Source organism: Eurytemora carolleeae, unplaced genomic scaffold (genome assembly GCF_000591075.1).
Source record: "Eurytemora carolleeae unplaced genomic scaffold, Eaff_2.0 scaffold360, whole genome shotgun sequence".
Classification (NCBI taxonomy): Eukaryota; Metazoa; Arthropoda; class Copepoda; order Calanoida; family Temoridae; genus Eurytemora; species Eurytemora carolleeae.
Genome location: NW_019396302.1, coordinates 180,084 through 207,872, shown reverse-complemented (window position 1 = coordinate 207,872; position 27,789 = coordinate 180,084). Strand labels below are relative to the sequence as shown.

General features: G+C 30.1%; 2 protein-coding genes across 2 annotated transcripts in view; one reads left to right on the top strand and one right to left on the bottom strand.

Annotated features, from left to right (window-relative positions):
- Positions 1-183: 183 nt before the first annotated feature.
- LOC111700513 (gelsolin, cytoplasmic) lies at positions 184-18,941 on the top strand. Its single transcript, XM_023471443.1, has 30 exons — positions 184-252; positions 489-569; positions 1,296-1,355; positions 1,812-1,885; positions 2,574-2,622; positions 2,830-2,889; positions 3,412-3,465; positions 3,673-3,763; positions 4,223-4,257; positions 4,539-4,596; positions 5,137-5,251; positions 6,367-6,388; positions 6,771-6,827; positions 7,969-8,022; positions 8,407-8,493; positions 9,060-9,165; positions 10,207-10,276; positions 10,942-11,012; positions 11,876-11,961; positions 12,128-12,217; positions 12,390-12,462; positions 12,522-12,558; positions 13,847-13,928; positions 14,566-14,649; positions 15,445-15,525; positions 16,143-16,222; positions 16,535-16,622; positions 17,992-18,068; positions 18,601-18,663; positions 18,750-18,941. The coding sequence occupies exons 1-30, from the start codon at positions 199-201 to the stop codon at positions 18,829-18,831; spliced, it is 2,121 nt and encodes a 706-aa protein (XP_023327211.1). The 5' UTR covers positions 184-198; the 3' UTR covers positions 18,832-18,941.
- A 3,555-nt stretch (positions 18,942-22,496) lies between these two features.
- LOC111700515 (locomotion-related protein Hikaru genki) overlaps positions 22,497-27,789 on the bottom strand; it is a 55,005-nt gene continuing 49,712 nt past the window's right edge. Inside the window, exons 18-20 of the mRNA XM_023471445.1 lie at positions 26,047-26,129; positions 23,814-23,878; positions 22,497-23,410 (exon numbers count right to left, since the gene is read on the bottom strand). Of these exons, the coding sequence (XP_023327213.1) occupies positions 23,365-23,410; positions 23,814-23,878; positions 26,047-26,129 (194 nt within the window). The 3' untranslated portion in view covers positions 22,497-23,364. The remainder of the gene's footprint in view (positions 23,411-23,813; positions 23,879-26,046; positions 26,130-27,789) is intronic.

The following is a 27,789-nucleotide window of genomic DNA, read 5'->3' as shown; positions in this document are numbered from 1 at the left end:
ATACTTAGTTCAACTACCTTACATAGCCGGTCACTCCCTTTAAATGATATTAAAATCCCTAAAACAGAAATAAATAATATAAATATATTATGGAAATATTATACTTCAATAATGCTGAAAAGACTGCAAAGCTAAAGTGGGAAACACAAAATTCGTAATTTTACATAAGAAATGTTTCAGATATTTTCATTTCTTAAAATGGTGTTTGAGAATGCTGGAAAGAAGGAAGGACTTGAGATTTGGAGGATAGAGGTAAAATTATAAAAAAAATAATTGTTAAATACAACAAAATATTTTTACGGCATTTTGACCAATATTACCAACTATAATTCCCCCAAAACAACCAAATGGTAAGTAACCTAACTCTTCCTGGAGACAATTTAGTAAAATAACACTTCGCTCCACTCTGAAAATTACAATTTTTTCTTAACCACGGGCTCCCTCGACCAGTGTAAAATAGTTTAAATTAATTATTTTTTTTCATGCAGGATTTCTCCCCTGTAGAATATACTACTGGAGAGTTGGGGAAATTCTACATTGGAGACTCTTATATCATTCTTAGAACTCAGGTACCAATAATAACAATAATAACAATAATAACAATAATAGCAATAATAACAATAATAACAATAATAACAAAATAATACATAATAACAATAATAACAATAATAACAATAATAACAATAATAACAATAATAACAATAATAACAATAATACATAACAACAATAATAACAATAATAAATAATAATCCTGCCAATATGAAAGGTAATAATAGAAATCTAAATAAAAGTAATTTTGCACGGTAATGTTACAATGTAAAGTAGGGTTTTTTATTCGCAATTACGCAAAACTTGATCTAAACATCGTATCGTTATGACAACAAATTATTTTCCAGTGACACTGTTGAATAAATATCAAAAAGGATAATAAAAATTTTGCGCAACATTCAGCAAAAACTTACCACTGCAGGCTAGTTTTTGGATAATTCGCACATAAACATATTTTTCATAATTGTTCAAACAGTTTTTTTTTACAAAGTATGGCCAAATTTTCCTGAAAATTATTTTAAAAAATTTCTCATTAAAACCTTCTAAAGTGAAGGGATCCCTACTATTTTCTTATTTTAATTGCTAAATATAAACTAATGGTATTAATTTGAACCGGAAGTGAGTCTAGATATCTAGCTTGGTATTGGACAAATAAGGCACTCAGGCAGAATGCCTTCTGATGACTCATTGGGAGAAGGATCTTTACCGATTTTATTATTTTTGTGATGTCATTTTTTTTTTTTAAGAATTTTGGTGGAAAGTTGTCCTGGACTTTACATTTCTGGCTCGGAGCTGAAACTTCTCAGGTTTTTTTTTATCTAACACAATGAAGGTTTGCTGGATTTAAAACTAATTGATCAAAAAACATTTGAAGAGTTTTTCCCAAACATATTTTTAACAAGTGCTCGTGAATATTTTCAACATCGTCAATTCTGAATCTGAAAAAAGTACGCTTTTTAAAAACCTCCATTTCCAAATTTTGTGAATTATTTTACATATTTCAGTTTAGTTTTGCTTTATTTCTGTGGGTAAATCAGTTTTCTTTATGTAAATAGTTGACTCATTGTTTAAATTCTAGACTTGTGTTACAAACAAACATGCAATAGAGCTTTCAAAATAACAATATAAAGAAGTTAAAATTTTGTTAAAAACACACATTGGCCTGGCTTGTAAGTATTTTAACATTTATTTTGTATGGAGATATGTTTGAATATGTTGATAAGTTTTTCCTTTTAATTTAAAATTTTGAAGAATTAATTTAGGATGAATCTGGAGCAGCAGCAATGCTAGCTGTAGAACTAGATGATCAACTTGGTGGAGTACCCGTACAGTACAGGTAGTAGGGGGAGTACCCGTACAGTACAGGTAATAGGGAGAGTACCCGTACAGTACAGGTTGTCGGGAGAGTACCCGTACAGTACAGGTAGTAGGGGGAGTACCCGTACAGTACTGGTTGTAGGGAGAGAACCCGTACAGTATAGCTAGTAGGTAGAGTATCCGTACAGTACAAGTAGAAGGTGGGAGAACCCGTACAGTACAGGTAATAGTTAGAGTACCTGTAAGCAGTACAGGTAGTAGGTTGAGTACCTGTACAGTACAGGTAGTAGGCCGAGTACCTGTACTATACAGGTAGTAGGTGGAGTACCTGCACAGTTCAGGTAGTAGGGATAGCACCTTGATTGTACAATTAGTGTACAGACAAAAGGGGAGTACTTGTAAAGTATAAGTAGTGTACAGTCTGAGTGGATTATCTGTACAGTAAAGTACATGTTGTGTACAGACTAGAGGGTTTATCAATACAGTAGAGTTAGTGTACAGACTAGGGGTGGCACCTGTACAGTACAGGTAGTGTACAGACTAGGGGTGGTACCTGTACAGAACAGGTAGTGTACAGACTAGGGGTGGTACCTGTACAGTACAGGTAGTGTACAGACTAGGGGCGGCAGAAGTAAAGTTTAGTAAGGGGAGGAGATGGAAAAAAGCTTATCTTCATATATATTTTATATTTTGATTTTATTTATTAGAGAGGTTCAAGGAAGCGAGTCAGCTAAGTTTGTCTCACATTTTCCTAAGGAAATTCATTCTTCTGACAATAAAATTTTTGATATTGAAGAGGTTTAACACATTTTTCAGTTTATTTGATTTAATGAGTCATGCCAGACATGAAGTTGAAATTTTAGATTTTTTTACAAAATATAGACAAAAAAATTAGGAATTAAAAAAATGCATTTTTACGAATTAAAATTTTTACTGAAAGGCTGAAAAAAGAATGAATTGTAGGGACTACGGTATCTACCTGGAGGAGTAAAGAGTGGATTCAAGCATGTTGATCCTGATCAGGTTTATAAATCACACCAGAGCTCGAAACTTTTGCGCAGGATACCTAAAATCCCGTTCGATTAATCTCGATATCCACTGTGGACACTTTTTATTTTTGGCTTAATTATCTGTTTTGGATATCCCTTCTAGGTTCCGACCAATAAAAGTTCTCTTTTTGATTGTGCACAAAATTTTCCGATTCCTGATTGGCCATGTTTGTTTTTTTCAAACGACAATCTGATTGAGAAAGAGAAAAATATTACTCTTTCAAAAAAGCAATATACGGTTTTTAATTTAGAAATAGTTCCCGCATAGAACAAGCGACGCTGTTTTAGAGTCTGAAAACGACCCGCACGACCACAAAAACGGGCGCCGGCCCGACTCTGTTTTAGTACTAATAAGAGAGTCGTTTTTAGACCGAAAAGACCCTGAATCCGTCTCTCCTCAAAACGGATGGGTGTCGGGTTTCTGTCACGGCAGGGGGTCCCGGGTTTAGCATGTTATTATATTTTTATATTATTAATTTAATTTTATATCGCTAAGGTTGAAAAGAGATTGTTTAAAGTGAAAGGAAAGCGTGCCGTTAAAGTGGAACAGGTAAACATGTGACATAAACACCAAGCGGAGATGGTCGCATTGTTTTTTAAAAGTTCGTTTGCGGTTTTGCACCACGAACTAAAAATGCAATTTATCAACTTTAAACGTAATGGCGTGATTTTTTTTAAATCAATATCAACGACATTTAATTTAATTTAATTGTTTATTGTCTTATGGGAGACCCTGTAAAAGATTTTGTTGTTGTAGGTTGACGTGTCTGTAGCAAGCATGAACAAATCTGATTGTTTTATGCTGGATTGTGGAAAAGGACATTCTATTCTAGTTTTTATGCCACCAGGTAAAGCTTTGTATGAGATATATAAAGAAGTATGGGGGGGGGGGGCGATTTATTTATGTAACTTTAGTTTTATAATTTGGCATATTTATATAAAACTCCGAAAAATCGTAAAATTGCACGTAAAATATATTTACGCTTTTTTAGCTTTCTTTAAACACATATGCTCCTGAATTAAAATTTGAACGGGAATGTAGAGGAGGTGATTTTAAGTAATCATCATTCACAACGGTACCTTTAGAAGTTTTACTAAGTAACAAGGAGAAAGAAATCATATTTAATTGAAAAGTAATTTTAACATTCACAGAAACCATTATCGAAAATTATAATTTCAGAGAGAAAAACAATGATATCCCCGGTGTATTAAAGGCATCTAACACTGAATAAGCAAAGGCTCTCTTGAAATTATGTCGGTATAAGCCCTTTTAGAGGGAAAACATTCTATATAATATATTTCTTCAGGAGCCAGGAAGATGGAGAAGTTCAAAGCTATTCAGGTAGAAATAATACGAATTTTTCAAATCGACATTTTTGAATTTTACTTCAAATTTAGTTAGTTTTAAAAATTTTGAGCTCATGTTTAGATTAGAAACTTTTTAGTTCAATTAAATACATATGATAATTGTATAAATACTGAAACTAACAGTTGGGTAAAAAAAACCTACATAATGTTTGTCTAGAATTTGCATGTAAAGGTAAATGTAAAACAGTCTTGCATTTACAATTTGAAAAACATCATGTTTTAAGAAGCAATACCTTCATAACAAATTATGTAAAGATTGCTAACGAACTCCGTGATGAAGACCATGCTGGTGATGCTGAGGTGGAGGTAGTTGGTGAGCATAAAACATTTTCCCACAGTTGCCGGCGATTATATCAATACAATGAAGACGACTTTTGATTAATAATGCTTTGATCTCTTACAAGCATTTTTAAAATTATAATTGACATGTAAACAAAGAGAATCTGTTAATTGACATCTTTTCTTTGTTGTCATGTTTATTTGTCTCTGCTGTTTGTAAGATTGGAAGAAATCAAAATCAAAATAGAAAGTCGTCTTCATTGTATTAGAATATACGACGACAACATACTTCTAAACTTATCAGAGGTCATTCCTTTAAACACTACAGTGGTCGACACCATGCATCTCTTGATTGTGGTCGTACTGTGGTAATATTAGTCGCCAATCCCGGGATCAATGAATTACCCTGTGGATATCGAGATCAGGCTCTGTAGATTAACGCTAGTTCACAGTTTTGACCTCAGATCAATGAGTTATAGGTAGTTTGTTTTCAATGATTGTTCTCTATAAATGCTAAAATGTTCTCGACTTTTTTTCGCACACATAAAAAAAAATTAGAAATAGCATTTTATAGATGAGTTTTCTGAAAATATGGATAAATTCTTCTCTGAGCTTGGATCTGGAAGTGTAGATGATCTGCAGGAGGCAGAGGAGGATACTGATGAAGCTTCTGACTTAACAGTTCTAAGGTGATTGGAGGATTAGGATTAGGATTAGGATTAGCAGTAAAGGCATGCAACGTGCATAAATTTACAAATATGATTAAATCAAATTATAATTTTTGCCATAATTGTTACATTAAATATATATATGTATTATATATATATATATATTGAATTTATGTATTTATATACTTACTCGTAATACAACAATAGTTTATGGCTGGGCGACGGAACTAGTCATGAGCATTAAGTTGGTTCGTTTTTTTTCTCATATTGTCTTTCAAGGTCAACATTTTGCAGGAAAAGAAAATGATTTCAAAATTTTATATTCTAAACATTTTTTTCTCTTACAATATGCCAAATTTTGACCCTGGCAGAAAATATATGCAAACAACAAAATTTACCTAAAAACGAATACGTGTGATAAATCGTTTTTGGATCGTTTTTTTTAATCGTTTTTCCACTCTTTTCTTGACAGTTTTATCAAAAGTTTTCAAAAAATGAACCAAAACGATTAACAACGGCCAAGAAAACTTATTCAAAATTCAACAAGAATAAATTTTGAACCAAACGTCGACAGGATTAAATTTGTGCGGAAAAAATAGAGTGGAACATTTTAGACCAGGTTAAAAGAATATTTTTATCGCAATAATTCTTGAAAATTGCGCTTTTTCCAGAGAACGATTATTTTTGCAATTCTTGTTAGTTTAACCAATAAACTCATCGTTTTCATTTTTAAAGATCTTTAAAAAAATCTAAATTTATATCTTTGGGATGTTTGAACTAATCATGAACACTATGATTACAGATTACATTTGATTATGGTTTATCCTGTAAACTTTATACTTGACTTACAGGGACTAGCATAGTTATTTCAACTACATTGCCATTTAAGCATTTATCTAATCAATAATGTAGCAGATTTTGTTGTTTTTATAATTTACATCGAAAACTGTTTAATTCAGACAACCGTCTTCCATTTTTCTGCAAAGATAATCTGCAAGTTGCATTCGTAGAGAACAACAGTTGAAAGTTATTAGATTTTAAAGAAACACATGGATATCTTATTCAATCTTGACATGACAACGATTTTTAGGAAAAGAAAAAAGAAAAAACGTGTACTCTTAATTTGAAATATTTAGAGAGAAGAAGATGTATGTTTTGAAATATTTAGAGAGAAGATGTATGTTTTGAAATATTTAGAGAGAAGAAGATGTATGTTTTAAAATATTTAGAGAGAAGAAGATGTATGTTTTGAAATATTTAGAGAGAAGAAGATGTATGTTTTGAAATATTTAGAGAGAAGAAGATGTTTTTTTTGAAATATTTAGAGAGAAGAAGATGTATGTTTTGAAATATTTAGAGAGAAGAAGATGTATGTTTTGAAATATTTAGAGAGAAGAAGATGTATGTTTTGAAATATTTAGAGAGAAGATGTATGTTTTGAAATATTTAGAGAGAAGAAGATGTATGTTTTGAAATATTTAGAGAGAAGAAGATGTATGTTTTGAAATATTTAGAGAGAAGAAGATGTATGTTTTGAAAGATAACTTTTGAGTTTGTGTCCGGGCCACCCTTCAAGCAAACAATGCTAGATAATACGGTAAGTTCTGCTCTTTCTTGGAAATTTGAAAATGATTGTCGTCTTCTTTCCTATTTTCATTTCTGATTTATTGCTCTGGTTCTCAAGTTTGTAACGCATATGCTCTATTTTGCAAATAAATTAGTGACGAAAAATTGAAATGTCCAAAATGAAATTTTCTACTTTATGGGAAAAAACAAAGAAAACAATCCAGCTGAACAGTTTATGGAAGTAGAAACTTTTGTTTGAAATAATCTACAACAAGCTTAATCTCGGTAAAAAGCTTTATATCGATATTCACTTAGACAGGTTTTGAATTGAAAAAATAAGTCTTTGATTCCTCAACAGTTTTTACCTCTGGTGATTACTGTAGTCCCTATTTAAGAAAAGTTTTGCAAGAGATTTCAATAAGTGTATTCATTCAATCTTTAGACTTTAAGTGATGATATTGATCTTTAATGAAAAAATAATTGAGTTCAATGGAAGTTTTTTTAAGTATAGTATAAAAACTTTTATTCAATTTTGATGGAATTTATCACACCTAATATTTCACGTTGAAGGGTGATTAAGTGACTTTATTGCCCTACAACAGGGCTATAAAGTAAGTTTTTCAACCTGCCATTAAAATTTCAAATTTCATACCTAATTTTTCTCATTGTAGAGTGATGAAGTTACTTAATCACCCTACAACAAGGTGATAAAGTAACTTTATTCACATGCTTTTAAATAATTGGAGTAAAATTGAATAAAACTATATATATCATGCGTGCAAAAAGTTTTTGCTGTGATTTTTAATAAAAATCCCGGCAAACACTTTTTCGCACTTATTAATAATACCCATTACAATTACATAAAATAGATTTAATCAATCGGCAAAAAAAGCATGTTTACATTTTTTACTGTACCAAATATATTTTGTTTATTTGTTTACTAAAATCATTTGAATGTCATTGGTTACCCACAAAGCATGAGACTTTAGTATACACGACCTAAAATATCTGAAAGTTGAACTTAAGTTTTCAGTTGCAAAAACTAAAGATGTAAGAAGACAGACGTATTGAATAAAATTCAAAACAGTTGATTCTTTGCAGATAACCCTTAATATCTCCGTATTTCTAAAAAATATATATATATAAAAGTATAATATTCATATATTTTCCAGGACGTTTTTCTCTTGGTAGGAGGTGGAACTAACATATTTCTGTGGATTGGAAAGGTATTAATCTCAACATGTTTTCAATAATTTGATTTTTGAAAAGAATATATTTAAAATTATAAGAAAAGAAACCCTAAAAAACAATTTAAACCATTTCAGATTCTGACCAACACTATTGGAGCACTTTTCGTTTTTTTACTTATTTCAAACCTTTCTTTACTACCAATTTTTAGGCAGAAATCCTAAAAATATCGTGTCGAAATGTATTAAAAGCGATAATCTAAACTATTATTGTCATGCATCATATATTATATATATAATATATATATAAAAAACTATGAATTGTAATTTTTAAAAATAATATGATTTACGGAAAAACAAAACAATTAACAAACATGAATGAATCGTTTTGTACTTTGTTATGGAAAAATTGTTGCATAATAGGCTGCAAGTAAAGAGGAGAAGTTGGCTGCGATGAGTGCTGCGGAACATTTTCTCAAGAATTCTGATATTATCAGCTCAGCTGCAAGGGTAATTATTTTCAAAAGTTAAGATGTACATTTTACATTTTCGGAGACATCGAAAGAATTTATGGTTAAGTGTTTGTTATAAACCTTGACTGTTTAAAATAAAGGAAAGTTTAGTTTTAAAACTCTAATCAATTTACTTAAAGAAAACCTTGTTAACTCTTAAACTAATTTTCACTGTAAAAGCTTTTTTAAAATCTCACTTTAAAAATTTAGTTTGTTATTCACAGTGTAAAGTATATTTACATTTTCGTACACAGTACAGTTTAGAAGATTTGATTACTAAAACCTTTATCACGATAATGGATGTGCCCTAGGGGCTGTTTTTTTTGGTGTGCAACAATTTTCAGTAAATTCCTCTGATCTTAAAAACTTGTCTTAGTAGTTTTTGTTTCAGAAATAAATGTATCATTAACCCTAGAAAATTATATCATACTAATAATAACATTTAACCTCTTGAGGGCGTGGTAGCCATCGATGGATAAACCTTTGATATTTTAACGTATTGCAAGGCCGGATTTAAGGAGTACAAGAATCTGTTCCTTTATTCTATTCTTGATAAATGTTTAGATTGTTCGTATTCTGGAAGGACTAGAGACTGCAATGTTTAAGCAGTATTTCACTGCCTGGAACGAGATTGACGATGATAGTCCTAAAACTTATTCTAATATTGCAGGTCGCGTCAAATTAAAGCAAAAGAATTGAGTCTTTGTAACAAACTCAAATTTTACAACCCTTTATATTTTTAACCTAATGGTGTAAACCTTTCAAATTTAAAACTTTGATCCAACAAAATTCATAATTTGAAAGTCTTAGCTCTACGACACTGGGTTGCAAAGATATAGGTTTTAGAAAATCAGGGTTTCTGGCAAATACTCAATTCCTTCAGCATTATATTTAATCATATCTCCTTTCATTATACAGTTATAGAAAAGAAGAACCATGTTCTTAAATTTCTACCATGTAACCATGCAAAATTGTCTGCTTTCATACTTGTGCGTAAAAGCAAACTTGAGGAGCTAAGAGGTCGCGAAGTAGTGCAAAAAATGTCGATTAAGTTGTTCTTTTACTAGTCTAATGGAGCGTTGATTTTATTTATCTTTATATATATGTTATAGGAATTCAATATGTGTCCTCAATAGTGCCAAATCTACAATTTGGCATACTTAAAACGGCGTAGTAAATGTGTGTCTTCAATTTGTGTCATTAATGTGCGTCCACAATTTGTTTTATTACTGTGCGTCCTCAATTTGTGTTATTAATTTGCGTCCTCAATTTGTGTTATTAATGTGCGTCCACAATTTGTGTTATTAATGTGCGTCCTCAATTTGTGGTCTTAATGTGCGTCCTCAATTTGTGTTATTAATGTGCGTCCTCAATTTGTGTTATTAATGTGCGTCCTCAATTTGTGTTATTAATGTGCGTCCTCAATTTGTGTTATTAATGTGCGTCCTCAATTTGTGTTATTAATGTGCGTCCTCAATTTGTGTTATTAATGTGCGTCCACAATTTGTTTTATTTTATTTGAGTCGTAGTTCTTCATTGATTCTCATTATTGCTTCATCATAAATGCCAGACATGTGATTTAGATCAAATTACATGTCAACTTTAAGGATGTCTTTACTATCAGCGATATCAGTTTGTACAGGAATTGAGTTTTTGCCACAAACTCTAATTTTCTAATTTGAGTTTGAAAAAATAAGTTTTTGAACTTTAGACTGGAAGGTTGAAGATCTGCATACTGAGAATATGAAAAGGATAGAACGTGCTGCAGGATCAACTCCAGGGTTAGTATTTAACTCGAGGTAGTGTTGGGAGTACAGAATCATCTCCAGGGTTATTTTTTAACTCAAGGTCTTGAGAGTACAGTATTATCTTCAGGGTTAGGTTTTAATTCAAGGTAGTGTTGGGAGTACAGAATCATCTCCAGGGTTAGTTTTTAACTCAAGGTATTGGGAGTACAGGATTATCTCCCGGGTAAGTTTTTTAACTCAAGGTAGTGTTGAGAGTACAGGATCATCTCCAGGGTTAGTTTTTAACTCAAGGTATTGTTGAGATTGCGCACTTAGCTTTAGAGTTTATAGGTAAAGAGTTCAGTCTTCAATTATTAAAATTATAAGGAACAGCTTTTCGCAACTTATTTTTGCATTATATTAATGCACAATAAATATAGTCTAATCCCCCCTTTGAAACGATGAGTTGATGTGTTTAGTTTCTTTTTTATTTGGGAAGAATTGATATGTTGTGTTCAGATATTTTCTTGATTTTAGTAAAAAAAGATGTTCTGTGATCAAATATTCAATAGGTTATAAAAAGTTTTTTTTATGCACAGTTAAGATTTTACAAAAAATGATATTTTGTGATACATGTTCAGCTTGATTTAAACAAGAAATGATTTTGGTGGATCTTGATTTTTTTGTGGATTTAAAGAAAAAAGATGTGTTGTATTCAGATTTTTGCCTGATGATGGAACAGGAGAGAAAAAAATATGGAGAGTAGAGAACCTTGATCTGAAACCAGTTGGTAATTAGAAACTAGAATTCATAATGCGTCGAGCCCTTCAAATTATTAAATTAAATTAATTTATTAAATGTGTTATGTAAAAAAACACTCTCTAGCATAACCATGTGATATGCATTACATGGGCTGTACTTTACCGTCGGGATTCAACAAAGATTATTTCTGCCAATTCCTTTCCTCATATCTCTTCTGTAGAAATCCCAAGTCACTATTTACATTTTTATAGAAACTGCAATTGAAAATTATGTATCTATAATAAAAAAACTATGATATCATCCTAATTTTTTCTCAGATAACAGGGTGTACAACTACAGGGTGTGCAACTACAGGGTATACAACTACAGGGTGTACAACTACAGGGTGTACAACTACAGGGTGTACAACTACAGGAGGGTGTGCAACTACAGGGTATACAACTACAGGGTGTACAACTACAGGGTGTAAAATTACAGGGTGTACAACTACAGGGTGTACAACTAAAGGGTGTGCAACTACAGGGTATACAACTACAGGGTGTACAACTACAGGGTGTGCAACTACAGGGTATACAACTACAGGGTGTACAACTACAGGGTGTACAACTACAGGGTGTGCAACTACAGGGTGTACAACTACAGGGTGTACAACTACAGGGTGTGCAACTACAGGAGTACACCTACAGGGTGTACAACTACAGGGTGTACAACTACATGGTGCTGTTGTGAATCGGGCATTTAACGCTTTTAAATTTTTTTGCTAAAGTTCGAAACTTGACATATTATAATATGATAAATAATCTGTGTATAGATATGGAAAACAAACAGCTGGAATAAATCATAAAAAATGGCAACCCTTTTCTTTAAACTAAGCTGAATATATATCTGCAGAGGATGAAGTAGAGCATCTGTTTGGAGGGGACAGCTATGTTATTCAGTACACTGCTCCTAACATCAGCATTATCTATTTTTGGCAGGTCAAACAAAAAAATAAAAATAATCTTTGCTTCCAGAAGTATTTTCTTCCTTTAATTACAATTGCATAGATGGTATTTATTAGAGGCATATATTGATATAAAAATCAAAGTTTTCCATGAATAATAAACTTGTGTTTTTACAAATTATATTTTTGTTAAACTATAGGGGTTAAAAAGCACAACTGATGAAAGGGCGGCAAGCGCCATCTTTGCCGCCAAGATGGATAACGAAGATTTTGGCGGGAAAGCTGTACAGGTTAAGAAGAATAAATAAAACTAAAATATTATATAACGAGAAAAAAGGTTACTTTTAAGATTTAAAAATAATATTTTACCTTAAAATAAGATTTTCTTTTTGTATTCTATAAACTAATACTTTTATTCATCTAAGTTTCTTTATATTAAAAACATATGATTTGATTGATTAGATCCGAGTGGTTCAAGGACAGGAACCTAGACATTTCCTCAGAATTTTTCCAGGTTGCTTAGCCATATTTTCAGGTAGGCACAATTTAAAAATTATCTAAAATAATATTAAAATTCTATAATTTACTTTGCAGGAGGAAAAGCTTCAGGATTTAAGAACGTCCATGATAGGTAAACACTTTATTATTTTACGTTAAGGTTTTTTTATGAAAAATTATATTTTTCCAGACAAAAATTATTTGTAATTTTTAAAATTTCATTTTAATTTAATACAGCTAGATTAGACTGATATAATTCCTTAAAGTTTACCAAAATTTACCAATTAATACAATTATTATCTATAATTATATTTTTTATCATTATCATCATTTTTATCATTATCATCATTATCATCATTATCATCATTATCATCATTCTCATCATTCTCATCATTCTCATCATTGTCATCATTGTCATCATTATCATCATTATCATCATTATCATCATTATCATCATTATCATCATTATCATCATTATCATCATTATCATCATTATCATCATTATCATCATTATCATCATTATCATCATTATCATCATTATCATCATTATCATCATTATCATCATTATCATCATTATCATCATTATCATCATTATCATNTCATTATCATCATCATTATCATCATCATTATCATCATCATTATCATCATCAATATAATCATTATTATCATCATTATTATCATCATCAATATTATCATCATTTTCATCATCATTATCATCATCATTATCATCATCAATATTATCATCATTTTCATCATCATTATCATCATCATTATCATCATCATTATCATCATCATTATCATCATCATTAACATCATCATCATCATCATCATTATTATCATCATCATTATCATCATCATTATCGTCATTATTATCATCATCGTTATCATCATAATTATCATTGTCCCCATCATTGTCATCATCATTGTCCTCATTATGTCCTCATTATTGTCTTCATCATTATCTCAATTCTTATCTCCATATCCTCCTCATTTTCATCATCATTGTCATCAATATCATTATACATTTAGGGATGAGTATGATGAGGATGGGGTATATGTCTACATTATCACTATCTAGGGATGAGTATGATGAGGATGGGTTATATGTCTACATTATCACTATTTAGGGATGAGTATGATGAGGATGGGTTATATGTGTACATTATCACTATCTAGTGATGAGTATGATGAGGATGGGGTATATCTCTACATTATCACTATCTAGGGATGAGTATGATGAGGATGGGTTATATGTCTACATTATCACTATCTAGGGATGAGTATGATGAGGATGGGGTATATCTCTACATTATCACTATCTAGGGATGAGTATGATGAGGATGGGGTATATCTCTACATTATTACTATATAGGGATGAGTATGATGAGGATGAGGTATATCTCTACATTATCACTATATAGGGATGAGTATGATGAGGATGGGGTATATCTCTACAGAATAAGATCTGTGAGCTCTGATGCTAGGGATGCTAGAGCAGAACAGGTAATAAGTTTCCCAGCGGTCACTAGAAAACCTTGGAATGATTGTCTATTTCGTTCTATCTTTTAATAAAGACATTTTGCTTCTGATTTTGTAATATCTAATCGTTACAATTAATAGATTAAAGAAAATATGTTCTGAGCACATTTCACGAAATAAATTAGTCATAATTTCACATGCTTCAGATGTATTTTTTAATTTAAATTTAACAAGAAGATAACTATTCCACTGTTACTAGAAGAAAAGCTCTAGTTTCTGTTGACAGCTGTGTTAAATAAAATAAATAGTTAACTCTCTTCAATTTCATTAACAAACTTAGCTATACAATTTAAATATTTCTCGTTTCTTAAACATTTTCAATTTTTTCTACGAGATGATAATAAGACTTAAATGATTTATATTATTCAATGGATCTTATTTAATATTTCAACAATTATCCCCTAAGACGACATTTGATGCAAAGTTTGACGTAAACAACACTTATTTTCCCTCCTTGGCTTTTCCATTATTAAAAAAATCTTTTTAATTTATAATTTTTCTTTCTTAATTCTTGTTTCTGATCTTAACATTTTATTCAACATCTAAAATACTAGAAAAAAAAGATTAAGTATTGGTTTAAAAACTCCCCAAATCTACGCAGGTCGAGGAAAAGGCGGAACAGCTTTCCTCTGACGATGTTTTCCTTCTGGAAACTAAAGAAAAGAACTGGATCTGGACTGGGAAGGTAAAATATATCTTTTTATCTTTGTCTATGATATCTCATCAACTATAGACATTTTTATCTTCATTTACTTGCTTCATTGTTTATTTATAATGATAATCTAAACCGAATTTATAACAAAATTATTACCATCTCAAATATTCAGATGTTTATATCTAAATTAAATAATTAAATAAATTTCAATTTTTGTATTGTAATATTGAGAACAAGGAACAGAACATAAAGTTTAAGTTTTCGTATCTTTTCTTCAAAACTGCACACAGGTGAAGGACAAAATAATTGATTTGGATAAACGTAGTTGAGGAATAAAATAGATTTAATTGAGACAAGAACTTTTGTATGAACTAGTTTAGCGCTAATCAGAATCTACAACCACTTGATCTCGATATTCATTGTATCAACTTTGAAATTTGAAGGATTAGTGCTTAAATATAGCTATTTCATCCGAGTACAACAATCACTGATTATCCATGGAGGGATTAATTTAATCCGCAGGACTTCTTGATCCCGGAAATCAAAACACAAAAGTTTTGACCTCTATACAGATTTTTATAATATACAGAGTGTCCCACGAAACATGACGGAGAATAATTTTTAATTTCTCCTTTCATATACTGTATTTGATAATTAAAATTTTTTGTATTTTATTTCGTTAAAAAAATCTTTTTTTCACTTTGAACTAAATTTTACTTTAATGTGAATTCCAAGTAATCATTTTTATTATTCTTTTTTGTATCGTACAACTTGACAAATTTTCCACTTGTCATGTTTCATCGGACACCCTGTACTTGTTTTAAGGAGAGTAGTTCTCAAGAACTGGAGATAGCAAAACAATTCTTTAATAAGTTCAGTGGATCAAGACCTCATAAGGAACTCCTGGTAAATTATATGTTTTTATCGTGAATTCTAATAATGTGCAAGAATATTATTACAAACTCTTAAACCTAAAATTTCGTCTTAAATTTCGTTTTATTTTACATTAGATATAATACAATAAAGTATTAAAATTGTCAAAGAAATAAGGGTGAAACTATTTCAAAGAAAACATCAAATCTTTTTGCCACCAGCACAAAATTAGAAGCATCCTGTTAAAAGAAAAAAAACTTTTAAAAATCTAAACTCATTTATTATTTAATAAGTTAAAAAAAAAGATATGACTTTTTATGGATTATTTTCAAATTTTCGTTTCTAATTTAAAGTTATTGCGATTATTAAAAAATGAATAAATGACGAACCTGTATCAGAGGTTACACCAGGTAAAAATCAAACTCAACCAAATTTAGAAAAAAATACAGTTCTGAATACATATTTGATAAGAATATTATCATCATCTGTCCAATAATGTGTGGAGTCTGGATATGTCTGAATACATATTTGATAAGAATATTATCATCATCTGTCCAATAGTGTCTGGAGTCTGGAGATGTCTGAATGCAAATAGTTATTATGACACTTCTTGCAAAATTCATGAACATCTCCTTTCAATGATACTGCAGGTAGTAGACGAGGGTAATGAGGATGAACTGTTCTGGACTGCACTAGGAGGAAAACAAGAATACAACCAACCAGAAACAAAGTAATTATGTTTACACTTGGTAAATCATCTTGATTTGGATACTTATTATTCAAGGCCCCGTATATTTATATCCCGCAGAGGAAAAGAGTTTTTTTGCCACAAACTCAAATTTTCTAAGCAGTATATCTTTGAAACTTGTTAGTGTAAAGATTTGCTGAGTCTCCCCCACCCCCTCCCATATTTCCAATGATATCAAAGTTTAGGGTTTTTGTAAATGTGTCTTCCTTTCAAATGTATTTAGTTAAATGTATTTAACTTATTTAGATTATTTAAAAGTTGACAACTAGCTGTAGGTCCAATTTTTTATTTCAGACCTGTTTTGCCCCCCCGACTCTTTCACGTGACAAAGCTTGGATCAGGAAAAACCAGAGCTTTGGAAATATTCAACTTTACTAAACAGGTATTAATTTTTAAACAATGGAACTGAACACTTGCCTCAAACTCTAATTTATAAATCTTTATATCTTTGCAACATCATGATGTAACCTTTGATATTATAAATTTTAACTTCCAGATTTATTAGAATCGATTTCATACAGCCAATCTCACATATATGAAAACATAGCAGGAACGCATAAATGTCGTCTTGAAATTTATTTTAAAATTAATGAGAGCTATAATGCTTCCTCATTGTCTACACAAAGAGAAAGCTGCTGAGATGTTCGCTAATGAAAGGGTTGAATTTACGATTTATGAAAATGTATCCAAATATCATTGTAGAGTAATAAGTTTTTTTTTGAAAATTCTTAAGAAACTGCTTTTTATTTTTAATTTAAGGTAAATTAAAAGCCCTGAAATATGAAGGACAGCAATTAATATATTTAACTTTTTCCCGCGGCATTTGATCTAAATTATGTTGAGAATTAGAGTATATTCAAAGGGTCAAATTCTTTCATGTGTATTACATAATGCTTTTACCATAATATTTCAGGATAAAGTTGATAATGAAATCATAATATTTCAGGATATAGTTCATAATATAATCATAATATTTCAGGATATACTTGAATATGAAATCATGATATTTCAGGATATAGTTGATGATGAAATCATGATATTTCAGGATATGGTTTATGACAAAGCCATGATATTTCAGGATATAGTTGATGATGATGGTTGAGAATTATACTGTGATATTTTAAGCTATAGTTTATGATGAATCATGATATTTCAGGATAGTTGTTGATGATACCATGATATTTCAAGATATAGTTGATGATGTAACCACGATATTTCTGGATATAGTTGATAATGAATCATGATACTTCAGGATATAGTTGATGATGAATATAGTTGATGTTCATGATATTTCAGGATAAAGTTAATAATGAATCATGATATTTCAGGATCTGGTTGAGAATGAAATCATGATATTTTTAGGATATAGCTGCTAAATAAATCATGATATTTGAGGATCTAGTTGAGAATGATACCATAATATTTGAGGATATAGTTGATGATGAAATCATTATATTTCAGGATATAGTTGAGGATTATACCGTGACATTTCAGGATTTAGTTAATGATAAATCATGATATGTTTGGATAGTTAATGATGATACCATGATATTTCATGATATAGTTAATGATAAATCATGATATGTTTGGATAGTTAATGATGATACCATGATATTTCAGGATATAGTTGATGATGAAATCATGATCTTTCATGATGAGGTTGATGATGAATCATGATGTTTCAGGATCTAATTGAGAATAAAATCATGAGATTTCAGGATCTGGTTGAGAATGAAAGCATGATATTTTAGGATCTGGTTGATGATGACGTCATGATCCTTGATACAGGAAGAGAGATTATTATCTGGGTTGGAAAGAATTCAACCAAGTAAGTAAATTGATTTTAAAATGTTTTATTGTTTGTGTATTTTGAAGGAAGTTATAACAAATTAGCGGAAGTGCTTGGCGTTTCCCGTGGAATTTTAAAATATGGAAAATAATGTCAAATTTATTTTTTCGAGATAACACGTGTGTGTTGGTTACTACCAGAGGTACACATTTGAAAAATCTTCAAATAATACAAATTGGTTTCCAAAAAGCATTCCTCAAAGGCCTTTCTAAATATAGATACTTATCACAGCATTTGATTATTTGGTATTTTTCAAATTTGTGACCAAAATAGTACTTGATTTGATTATCTTTGAATAGATATCCCATGTATAAAAGAATTTAGAATTTCTGATAATTTAGGTAAAAATACTTAATTAATGAAAACAACACCTACGTACTTAATTTATTTATCTGAATATAAGCATATTATATTCTGTATCAAGCCTATTTTCCTTAGTAAAGTAAAAGCAAACGCTCAAATGAACAAAGACGACATCTATAATGTGAAGATCAGCCGCCATTTTGTTTAGAGAAGAGAAGGATGTTGCTATGAAGATGGCTGAGGAGTATCTGGATTCAGACCCTTCTTACAGGTTCATAAATTGAAATTAGAATAAAATGTGGAGTTTAAAGATTCCCAAAAATGTTTTCATTTAATAAAAAATTCAATGATATTTAGGGACTCCAGCAACACGGTGATTCTACAGTGTGCAGAGGGGGCAGAGCCACAACTTTTTAAATCTTTTATCTCAGGGTTTTAAACCTATATATGTTAATGGTTATGATTAACCCTCAGAACATTTATGCTTTTTTGCCTTTTACTTAAAATATTTAATGATTGACAAGCTTAAAATAAAATAATTTTTTTGCATTTTTTTCTCTCGATGAAAGTGAGAACTTGGAACAGCAGTTCTATAATTTACATATGAAAGAAAAGTTTAAAGTTTTTTCTTGAAATTCTTTGAAACTTTGCTAAAAGGGTTGAAATAATAATTAAACTGACTCTGACTTGTCTTAGAGTTGGATATTATTGCTATTTTCTAAGACTTAACAATTCCTTTAGAAAGGCAAAATTTCAGAAATAAATGCCTGATAACAATGCATCTCGTTTTCTGGGAAACGAATAAGAGAAGTTTTTGGATTTTTATCTGGAATAAATTATATCTCGGCTAAATCTGTGACGACGTGTTCTAACTTTAACCCTGTAATTATCCGGCGTTAAAATTTCCTGTGGGAGTTATACTCACTGTAAGAAGTGATGTGCATTCCGTTGGTTTGTTCGTGGAGAGTTTTTTGTCTATATTTTCTCTCAGAATTGTTGCATTGTCACACTGTGATAAAAGCAATTGTTGTCAAAATTGTTAATTCTTAACTTGAGTTTTCTTTACATTTTGCCAAATTTTGACATAGGCAAAAACGAAGCATGAAAACTTTTTTCGTATTTAAATTTTTTTTTTTAAACATAAAAATATTGCAAAGTTTAATAAACACATGTACCTATCGCCAATTTTTAAGTGTTAAAGTAAATTTTAGATTGGTAGCTTAATCCTGAACAAAAATATTAACGAGATGTAAAACAATTCAGTTGATCTCAGATATGTTAACTCCATATTTTAGAAAGAATATTTCAATTTGAAGTTAGAGTTTTATAATAACCATAAAAATAAAATAAATAAAAAGTTTTCGCCTCAAATTTAAATTTTCCCTATATATAATTGCAGCCTGGTGATGTAAACCTTTAATAAACCAGCGTAATAGTTGGAAATATCAAAGGTCTACAACATCGGGTTGCAAATATGTAAGTGTTAGAAAATCAGAGTTTGTGGCCAAAAATCAATTTGCAAAATATTTCTTTAAAATTTTTAAAAGACAGTCATTGTTTCTTGAGCTTTGTTTCTGTTTTAAAGATTTCCTAAAGTGAGTAAAATCTGGCGCCATTTTGTTTTTTAACAAAAACCATTTTCCGCTTTATTCCTCTGTGTTGACTTTAATGAAAAGTTCTATTGTAAAGTTTATATTTGCTCTGACACAAAATGCAGTTGAAACTTTCTAAAGGTTTCCAATACTGTGTTCAGATAATTCAGGGGAAATCCGATAATTTTGTTTGTTTTCTGTGTTTGTTTACATCACCAAACAGGTTTATGCTGTTTGTTATACACAGAAATTAGATGATTATTATGTTAGATTTTGATAAACAATACGGTGCTGGAGGGAGGCGTTGTTTCAAATGACACTCCATTATAGGATTATCAAAATATGTAAGATTAAAACTGAATGAGATATCCGTATTTTCAGCTGAACAATTGATTATTTTAATTTTTGAATTCTGTAGTTATTCCATAGTGTTCCTAAGGTATATGGTTAAATGGTACCAATTGATGAATGTGAATCGAACATTCCATACATAAGATGGAGGGTCACTAGAAAGAACGACTACAGGCCCTGTGGAGCACTAACGAAGGTTTCTGTTCCACAGTCAGGGAATAAGAATAAAAGGAAGGGAAATGGCGCTGGTCTAGCATGAGAAAGCCAGTGCTTTGCAGACGAGTTCGTTATTACGCACGAACACTCTTTTGGTACAGACACACAACATGACTACAGTCAAGGAAATTTCAGAACAATGTCGTTAATTATAATTAAACTTGATTAGATTGTAGTTTATTATAAACTTTAACCAAATTATATTCTTTGCATGGATTTGGCTTATAGTGTTGACTTAAATATATAAATAATATATTACATGTTTATTAAACTTATTTTTAAGTAAACAATTAACAATAAACAAATGTTCTCTCCTAGACTGTACACATACCGAGATTCTTATGTACTGTATATACCGAGAGTACACGCCTTCGGTTCATTATTACTTACACTCACTCTGTTGGTACAGTCACACTTACTGACGACGTTTCCGCCCCCTGTCCACAGTGCACTAGTAGTAGTAAAGCAAACTTTTTTCATCCTCTTCTCATTAAAAGTTTTAAACTTCATTAAAAATCTATTTCTATAGAAAATTGTCTTCCTTTCAATTACACAACATTCTTTTTTCTCTATTCTTTTATTATCCTGAAAATTTAGGGAACTCGCATATTTGATTAAAAAAGTAAACAAAATGGTAGTTTCGCACATGGTCTTAATGTTTTTTTTAGTCTACACTGGACCACATGACTATACCATTTTCAACTTTAACTTCATACAGGGTGTCCCAAAAAAACATGGGAATTCAGTGACGAATTCGATATAGTCTTTGTTATGAATTAGTTTTGTAATACCTAATTTCAAAAGCCATAATATTATTATGTGTACTTGAGTTTATTTTATGAAAAGGGTAAAAAGCTGTAAAGATGTGTCTATAATGTCTCCGCAAGATGAACAGTGAAGACGGATAGTTTACTCTGTTTGTATACTGTAATTTTCTTGTTTTACTAAGTACAACCGTATGCAGTCAAAACATAAACCAACAAAATGTGAACATGGCAGACGAAACTCTCACAGATTGCAGCTTTCTCAGTAGGCATCACTTTACTAAATCAAAGAATTATTTGAAAAAACGATTTATCGAATTCGGCACTGAATTCCATGTTTATTGGGACACCCTGTATTTTGATTTCCAATATAAAAGAGACATTTACATTAGGCCAACAAAGACATATATGATTTCGTTAAATTAATATTTTTATTTACATTTCTGAATTTTTTATTGGTTCTACATTTGCATTTTCTATCTCTTCTACATTTTTCATTTTTCTACAATTTGAAACTTTCTACATTTTCCATCCCTACTACACTTTCCATCCCTTCTACATTTTCAATCTCTTCTACATATTCCATCCCTTCTACATTTTCAATCTCTTCTACTTTTTTCAATCCCTTCTACATATTCCATCCCTTCTACATTTTCCATTCCTTCTACATTTTCCATCCCTTTTACACCTTCCATCCCTTCTACATTTTCCATCTCTTCTACATTTTCCATCTTTTCTACATTTTCTATCCCTTCTACATTGTCCATCCCTTCTACATTTTCCATCCCTTCTACACTTTCCATCTTTTCTACATTTTCCATCCCTTCTACATTTTCCATCTCTTCTACATTTTCCATCCCTTCTTCATTTTCAATCCCTCCTACATTTTCTAACTATTTAACTATATTTACCACCCCAAATACAATTTCTACCACTATTACATTTTATACAGTTTAACCCAGAGCATCAAACATCAAACTAATGAACATAATGTCGTCTTCTAACCCTACTAAATGCCTCAGAAATTAAGATTTTAATTGACTAATTATATCAAGTTCTATTAAACCGAAGTGCTGGATTAAACTGCATTTTCAATATTTTCTGTATTTTAATTCTTATTTGGCACTCTCGATCTAACTAGCTCTGAAATCTGATAAAATAATGTCTTTTCGCACAGAAAGTTATAGTGACATTTATCTTTATTTATTGTAAATACAATCTTGAAATTAATAGAATCAAATATTTTTGATATGTTTAAATCCTGCAGTAAGTAATCACTTTTCTGGTTTTCAACCATTATTTGTGGTGCTTTGCACCCTTGGAAGCTTGGACTATCCGGTCATATAATATATAATTGTATAATTTGTTGTTTTGAAAAATTATGTACAAAGTACATTATATAAAGTTCATTGTCCAATCACCAGTTAGTAAACCAATAAACCATGAATGGCAACAGTCTTGATTTAAACTTATATAATTGTTTGCTTAATACACCAATCTTAACTTTGTTTGTTCTCAAGTGTGTGTATTTTTTCGATATTTTTAGATTTTAAGAATTGCACATTTAGAAAATTAAAAGGTTAAATAAATGAAAACGTGGTAGAAAAGAACAATTGCTTGTGCATATGTTCAAAGAGTTTCGTGTATAGTTACCCTTTAACAAGTTATATACTGTTTACACCATGGTTTGGTATACACAATACACACTCCTGTTAAAAAGTCACATTAAAAAGTTTCGTTTTATAAGAAAAAGTTTGTGCGCAATCAAGTTATTATAAGTTGACCATAACAAAGTTTCATCGTAAATTTCAGGAAATTAAAAATTTTACTTAACCACGTCCACAGATTCCCTCGACCAATTTTGCTACGCTCTGGATGTTTTCTCGGCAAAATTGGTCTTGGGAACTCTGGTTAGGTAACATTACTGCAACTTCCTTGTAGAGAAAAATAATAAAGTATGATTAGACAATTATGGAATTATTGAAATTAAATTGAAAAAAAAATGTGTCAATGAAATAATAATGGAAGAATTAGAAGAAATCTTCTAAATTACAGATATGATTCACATCGGGGCAGTTCTTCTGACCACCTTCCACTAAACAATATCTTCTGTCAATCTTCTGTTTAAATTGAAGAAAAAACGGATTGAAACTTTAAATTCGAACAATCAGAAATACAAGTTTTCAATCAAAACAAAGAATAAAAATTATTGAAAATTAACTTATGTTGAAAATGTAAGAATAAGTATTTATTTTGGTCCCAAAAAGTAAGATTTTTCTTAAAGTAAGGAAATGAAACCAATAACGAATACTTTTACAACCAAAAAGCATGAACAACCTTTTCTGGTTGATATTTGAAGCTGAACTCATCATTCTCAAATGAACTCTGAATGATAACATTATAGAAACATTTTTTCCTTGGTTTGTGAAAATAAAATTTTAATTCTGAATTGTCTATTTTGAAAAATATATTTGTTTTGAATTGGTGACAGTTGAGACCTAGATAAGCATTCTATCATGTTCCCCCCTAGTGTTGTAAACCCTCTGTCACACAAGACTAAAACCTAGAAATAGAAAACTTTTAGGAAAATAATAAATATTTAGTTTTTCTGATACGAGAGCACTACTATTCCTTCACAAATGCTCAAAACAATATTTTAAACAATATTATTTTACTTTTGGATTAAAAATAAAATATAGCTATTGTATATTTAGAATCAAATACATCCATCAAATACATCCATTATTACAACTTTTAATTGCTTACTCCTTAAACTTTATAAATCTATAAACATTCCAACAGCTTTTCAAAAGCATCTTGCGAATTTCTAGATAAGTATACAAAGGATATTTGAGTCTTTGCAACAAAATCTTTGATTTCTAACCCTTATCTTTGCAACCTAATGTTATAGACCTTTGATATGTCAAATTCTGTCTGTTAAATAAACTAAATATTACACAATCAGGTTGCATAGATATAGGGATTAGAAAGTTTAAGTATGTGTCAAAGACTCAATTCTTTTTCTAGATTTCTTTTTTCCGATTGAAAAGAGAGCAGTAGAAAATCTAAATTAATAAATAATATTTTAAGATATTTATTTATGGTACTATTGTCGAAACTTCAACTGCATTGTGCCAGTAAAGTTAAACTATTCTCGATTCTAATCCCGAGGGAATTAATCCACTCAACAATTCAAGCTACAGTTTGTTCTTTATCCTCTCCAGCTATCCAATGATTGACATATTTCCATTAAGTCAATAATCAAAATTTTTTATTTTTTTCTAGATTGAGATATTTTCATTAAAATTCCCCGAGACAAAAATTTAAAATAATTACAAATACAATGATAGAAAATATTTCCCCCATTCAATGATTGAAAATATTTCCCCATCCAATGATTGAAATATTTCCCCTATCCAATGATTAAACATTTTCCCCATCCAATGATAAAACATATTTCCCCATCCAATGATTGAAAATATTTCCCCATCCAATAATTGAAAATATTTCCCCATCCAATGATTGAAAATATTTCCCCATCCTATGATTGAATATATTTTTACCATCCAAAGATAAATAATTTCCCCCATCCAAAGGTTGAAATATTTCCCCTATCCAATGATTAAACATATATTCAATGATTAAATTTATTTCCTCCATCCAATGATTGAATATATTCACTAGTTAATGATTGAAAATATTTCCCCCCTATACCCAATGATTGAATATATTCACCCATCCAATGATTGAATATATTCACCCCTATACCCAATGATTGAATATATTCACCCATCCAATGATTGAATATATTCACCCATCCAATGATTGAATATATTCACCCAGTTAATGATTGAAAATATTTCCCCCCTATACCCAATGATTGAATATATTCACCCATCCAATGATTGAATATATTCACGCATCCAATGATTGAATATATTCACCCATCCAATGATTGAATATATTCACCCCCGAGCCAATGATTTGAATTTTTTTCCCTTATCCAACTATTGAAAATATTTCCCCCTATACCCATTGATTTAAAATAGTTCCACCTCTAGAATGATTTGAAATATTTCCCCCAAGGAACTCTGTGAGAAAGTTCCTAGTTCCGGTGAATTCTTCACAATCAAAGATTTATATTGAAAACTTGAAGATTATGAAGATTATAGTTTTGAAACTAGTCCTCGAAGTTTTCAAACTATTCTCATACAACTTCAGCCCCTAGAGCATCAGGGGTCAATATTGTTCTTCTTCAAGTTTTCTTTTTTTAAATTCTTGTTTTTCTTTTTCTGAACAAAATCCTTTATCAGAATTTTTTTCCCTTTGTTTGCTGCTAAAAGAAAAAAGGGGGGGGGTTTAATAGTGAATTAGGACACACTGAACAATGCACTTATATTTTTCAAATCAAACTTATGCTGTTCCATTTTGTGATCGAACTTTTTTTTTACTATTTAAATCTTTATTAATGAAGTTAGAAAACCAGTTTTGGTGTTCATTTTATCATAGTGACCAAAAATAACAATATAGTAAACTGATCAGCAATATCGTATTTCTTGTTCATTTTGCATTCTCAATAATGTAGGTCTTCTTTTGCAAAAGAAAATGTTGATACATTTTGCCCCCTAATATCACACAATACACATCTCTAGTTTCTAGTATAGGCTTGCAAAATTCTTTTTTTAAGCAGTTCAATGATGAAGATAGCTTGAACCTGAACCAGGAACCCACCTTTTCTCCAACAGAGTAAATGAACTTGAGTGGTGAGACAGCTCCCTGTAGAGGAGTACCAGGATAACTGCAGGCTCTCTTACCTTGTCAATCAATCAATCATTCAAAAATCAATCAATCAACCAATCAATCAGTCAGTCAGTCAGTCAGTCAGCCAGTCAGTCAAACTTTTAAAAAAGAGATATTTTAAAGAAGTAGATATGTTAAAATGGATTATCTTATTTATGTCTGTGCAATATATCAAACATAATATACACGGATTAGTAATAAAGAAGACAATTTAATTTGTAATTATTAAAAGAAAGACATATAGCATTTATTTTTAATCTTAGTTTTGAAGTTCTTTAAATGTAGATCAACAGGATTAATTGATTAATTGACTTACATGTTTAAGGCTTGTAGAATTCTATTTGGAATCTATAGGTTAAGATTTTGCAGAATTCTATTTGGAATCTGTTGGTTAAGATTTTGTAGAATTCTATTTGGAATCTATTGTTTAAGATTTTTTAGAATTCTATTTGGATCTATTGGTTAAGATTTTGTAGAATTCTATTTGGAATCTATTGGTTAAGATTTTGTAGAATTCTATTTGGAATCTATAGGTTAAGATTTTGCAGAATTCTATTTGGAATCTATAGGTTAAGATTTTGCAGAATTCTATTTGGAATCTATAGGTTAAGATTTTGCAGAATTCTATTTGGAATCTATTGGTTAAGATTTTGTAGAATTCTATTTGGAATCTATTGGTTAGGATTTTGTAGAATTCTATTTGGAATCTATAGGTTAAGATTTTGTAGAATTCTATTTGGAATCTATAGGTTAAGATTTTGTAGAATTCTATTTGGAATCTATTGGTTAAGATTTTTTTAGAATTCTATTGGTTAATATTACCGTGGATTTGCAAGTTTATAATTTATTTGATGATTTTACCTTTAAATTAGATATCAGAAGAAAGTAAAATTAATACAGATAAAGCGAATTTAATTCGGAAATATCCTGTATTATTTTAAAAACCCAATTTCAATTTTTAGAGACGCTTCCTCTAAGTTTATTAACTATGCGATAATTTCTTATTAACACATATCTTGAATTTAAATTACAAAAAAAAATTAAATCAAATATTTTTTATGTGATCTTTGAGCAGTAAGATTGGTTGGTATTTTATTTGTTCCTATTTTCAAAAATAGTTTTTTATGATTTTGTTCACAATTTAAATACTTTAAATTGTTCAGGAATTCAATTTACAACTTAAAAACTTCATAAAAGGACTTTTTTTTGCACTTTTTGTACACAAAGAAGAAAATGCATCTAAAGGGTTATTTATATTATAATTTAGAATTTCAATGAGAAGATGACTTTGAAGTATAAGAATATAAATTTATCTGGAGAATGAAAAGTTGGCCAGAAGGTGTAAATTTGAATAAATTTACATTTCAAACAATAAATGGAATCCATTTACTATGTTAATTAAAAAACAGAATTCCACATAAAAGAAAACGAGAAACTCTAAAATTCTGTAAATATTTTCATCTTTCTCTTTGATTAAGAAGAAAAGAAGAACAGCAGTTTATAGTAGAATAAGATTTCATGTTGAATGTCTGATACTTAAATATAAAATACTTAGGTTTTAATCTAGGTTTTATTCTCAATTTAATTATATAAATGGGGACATGAAGATAATGAAATTGCCATTAGATGAAACTTTAACCGATTCTCTACAGTATGCATTCTTCTGGCGGGGGG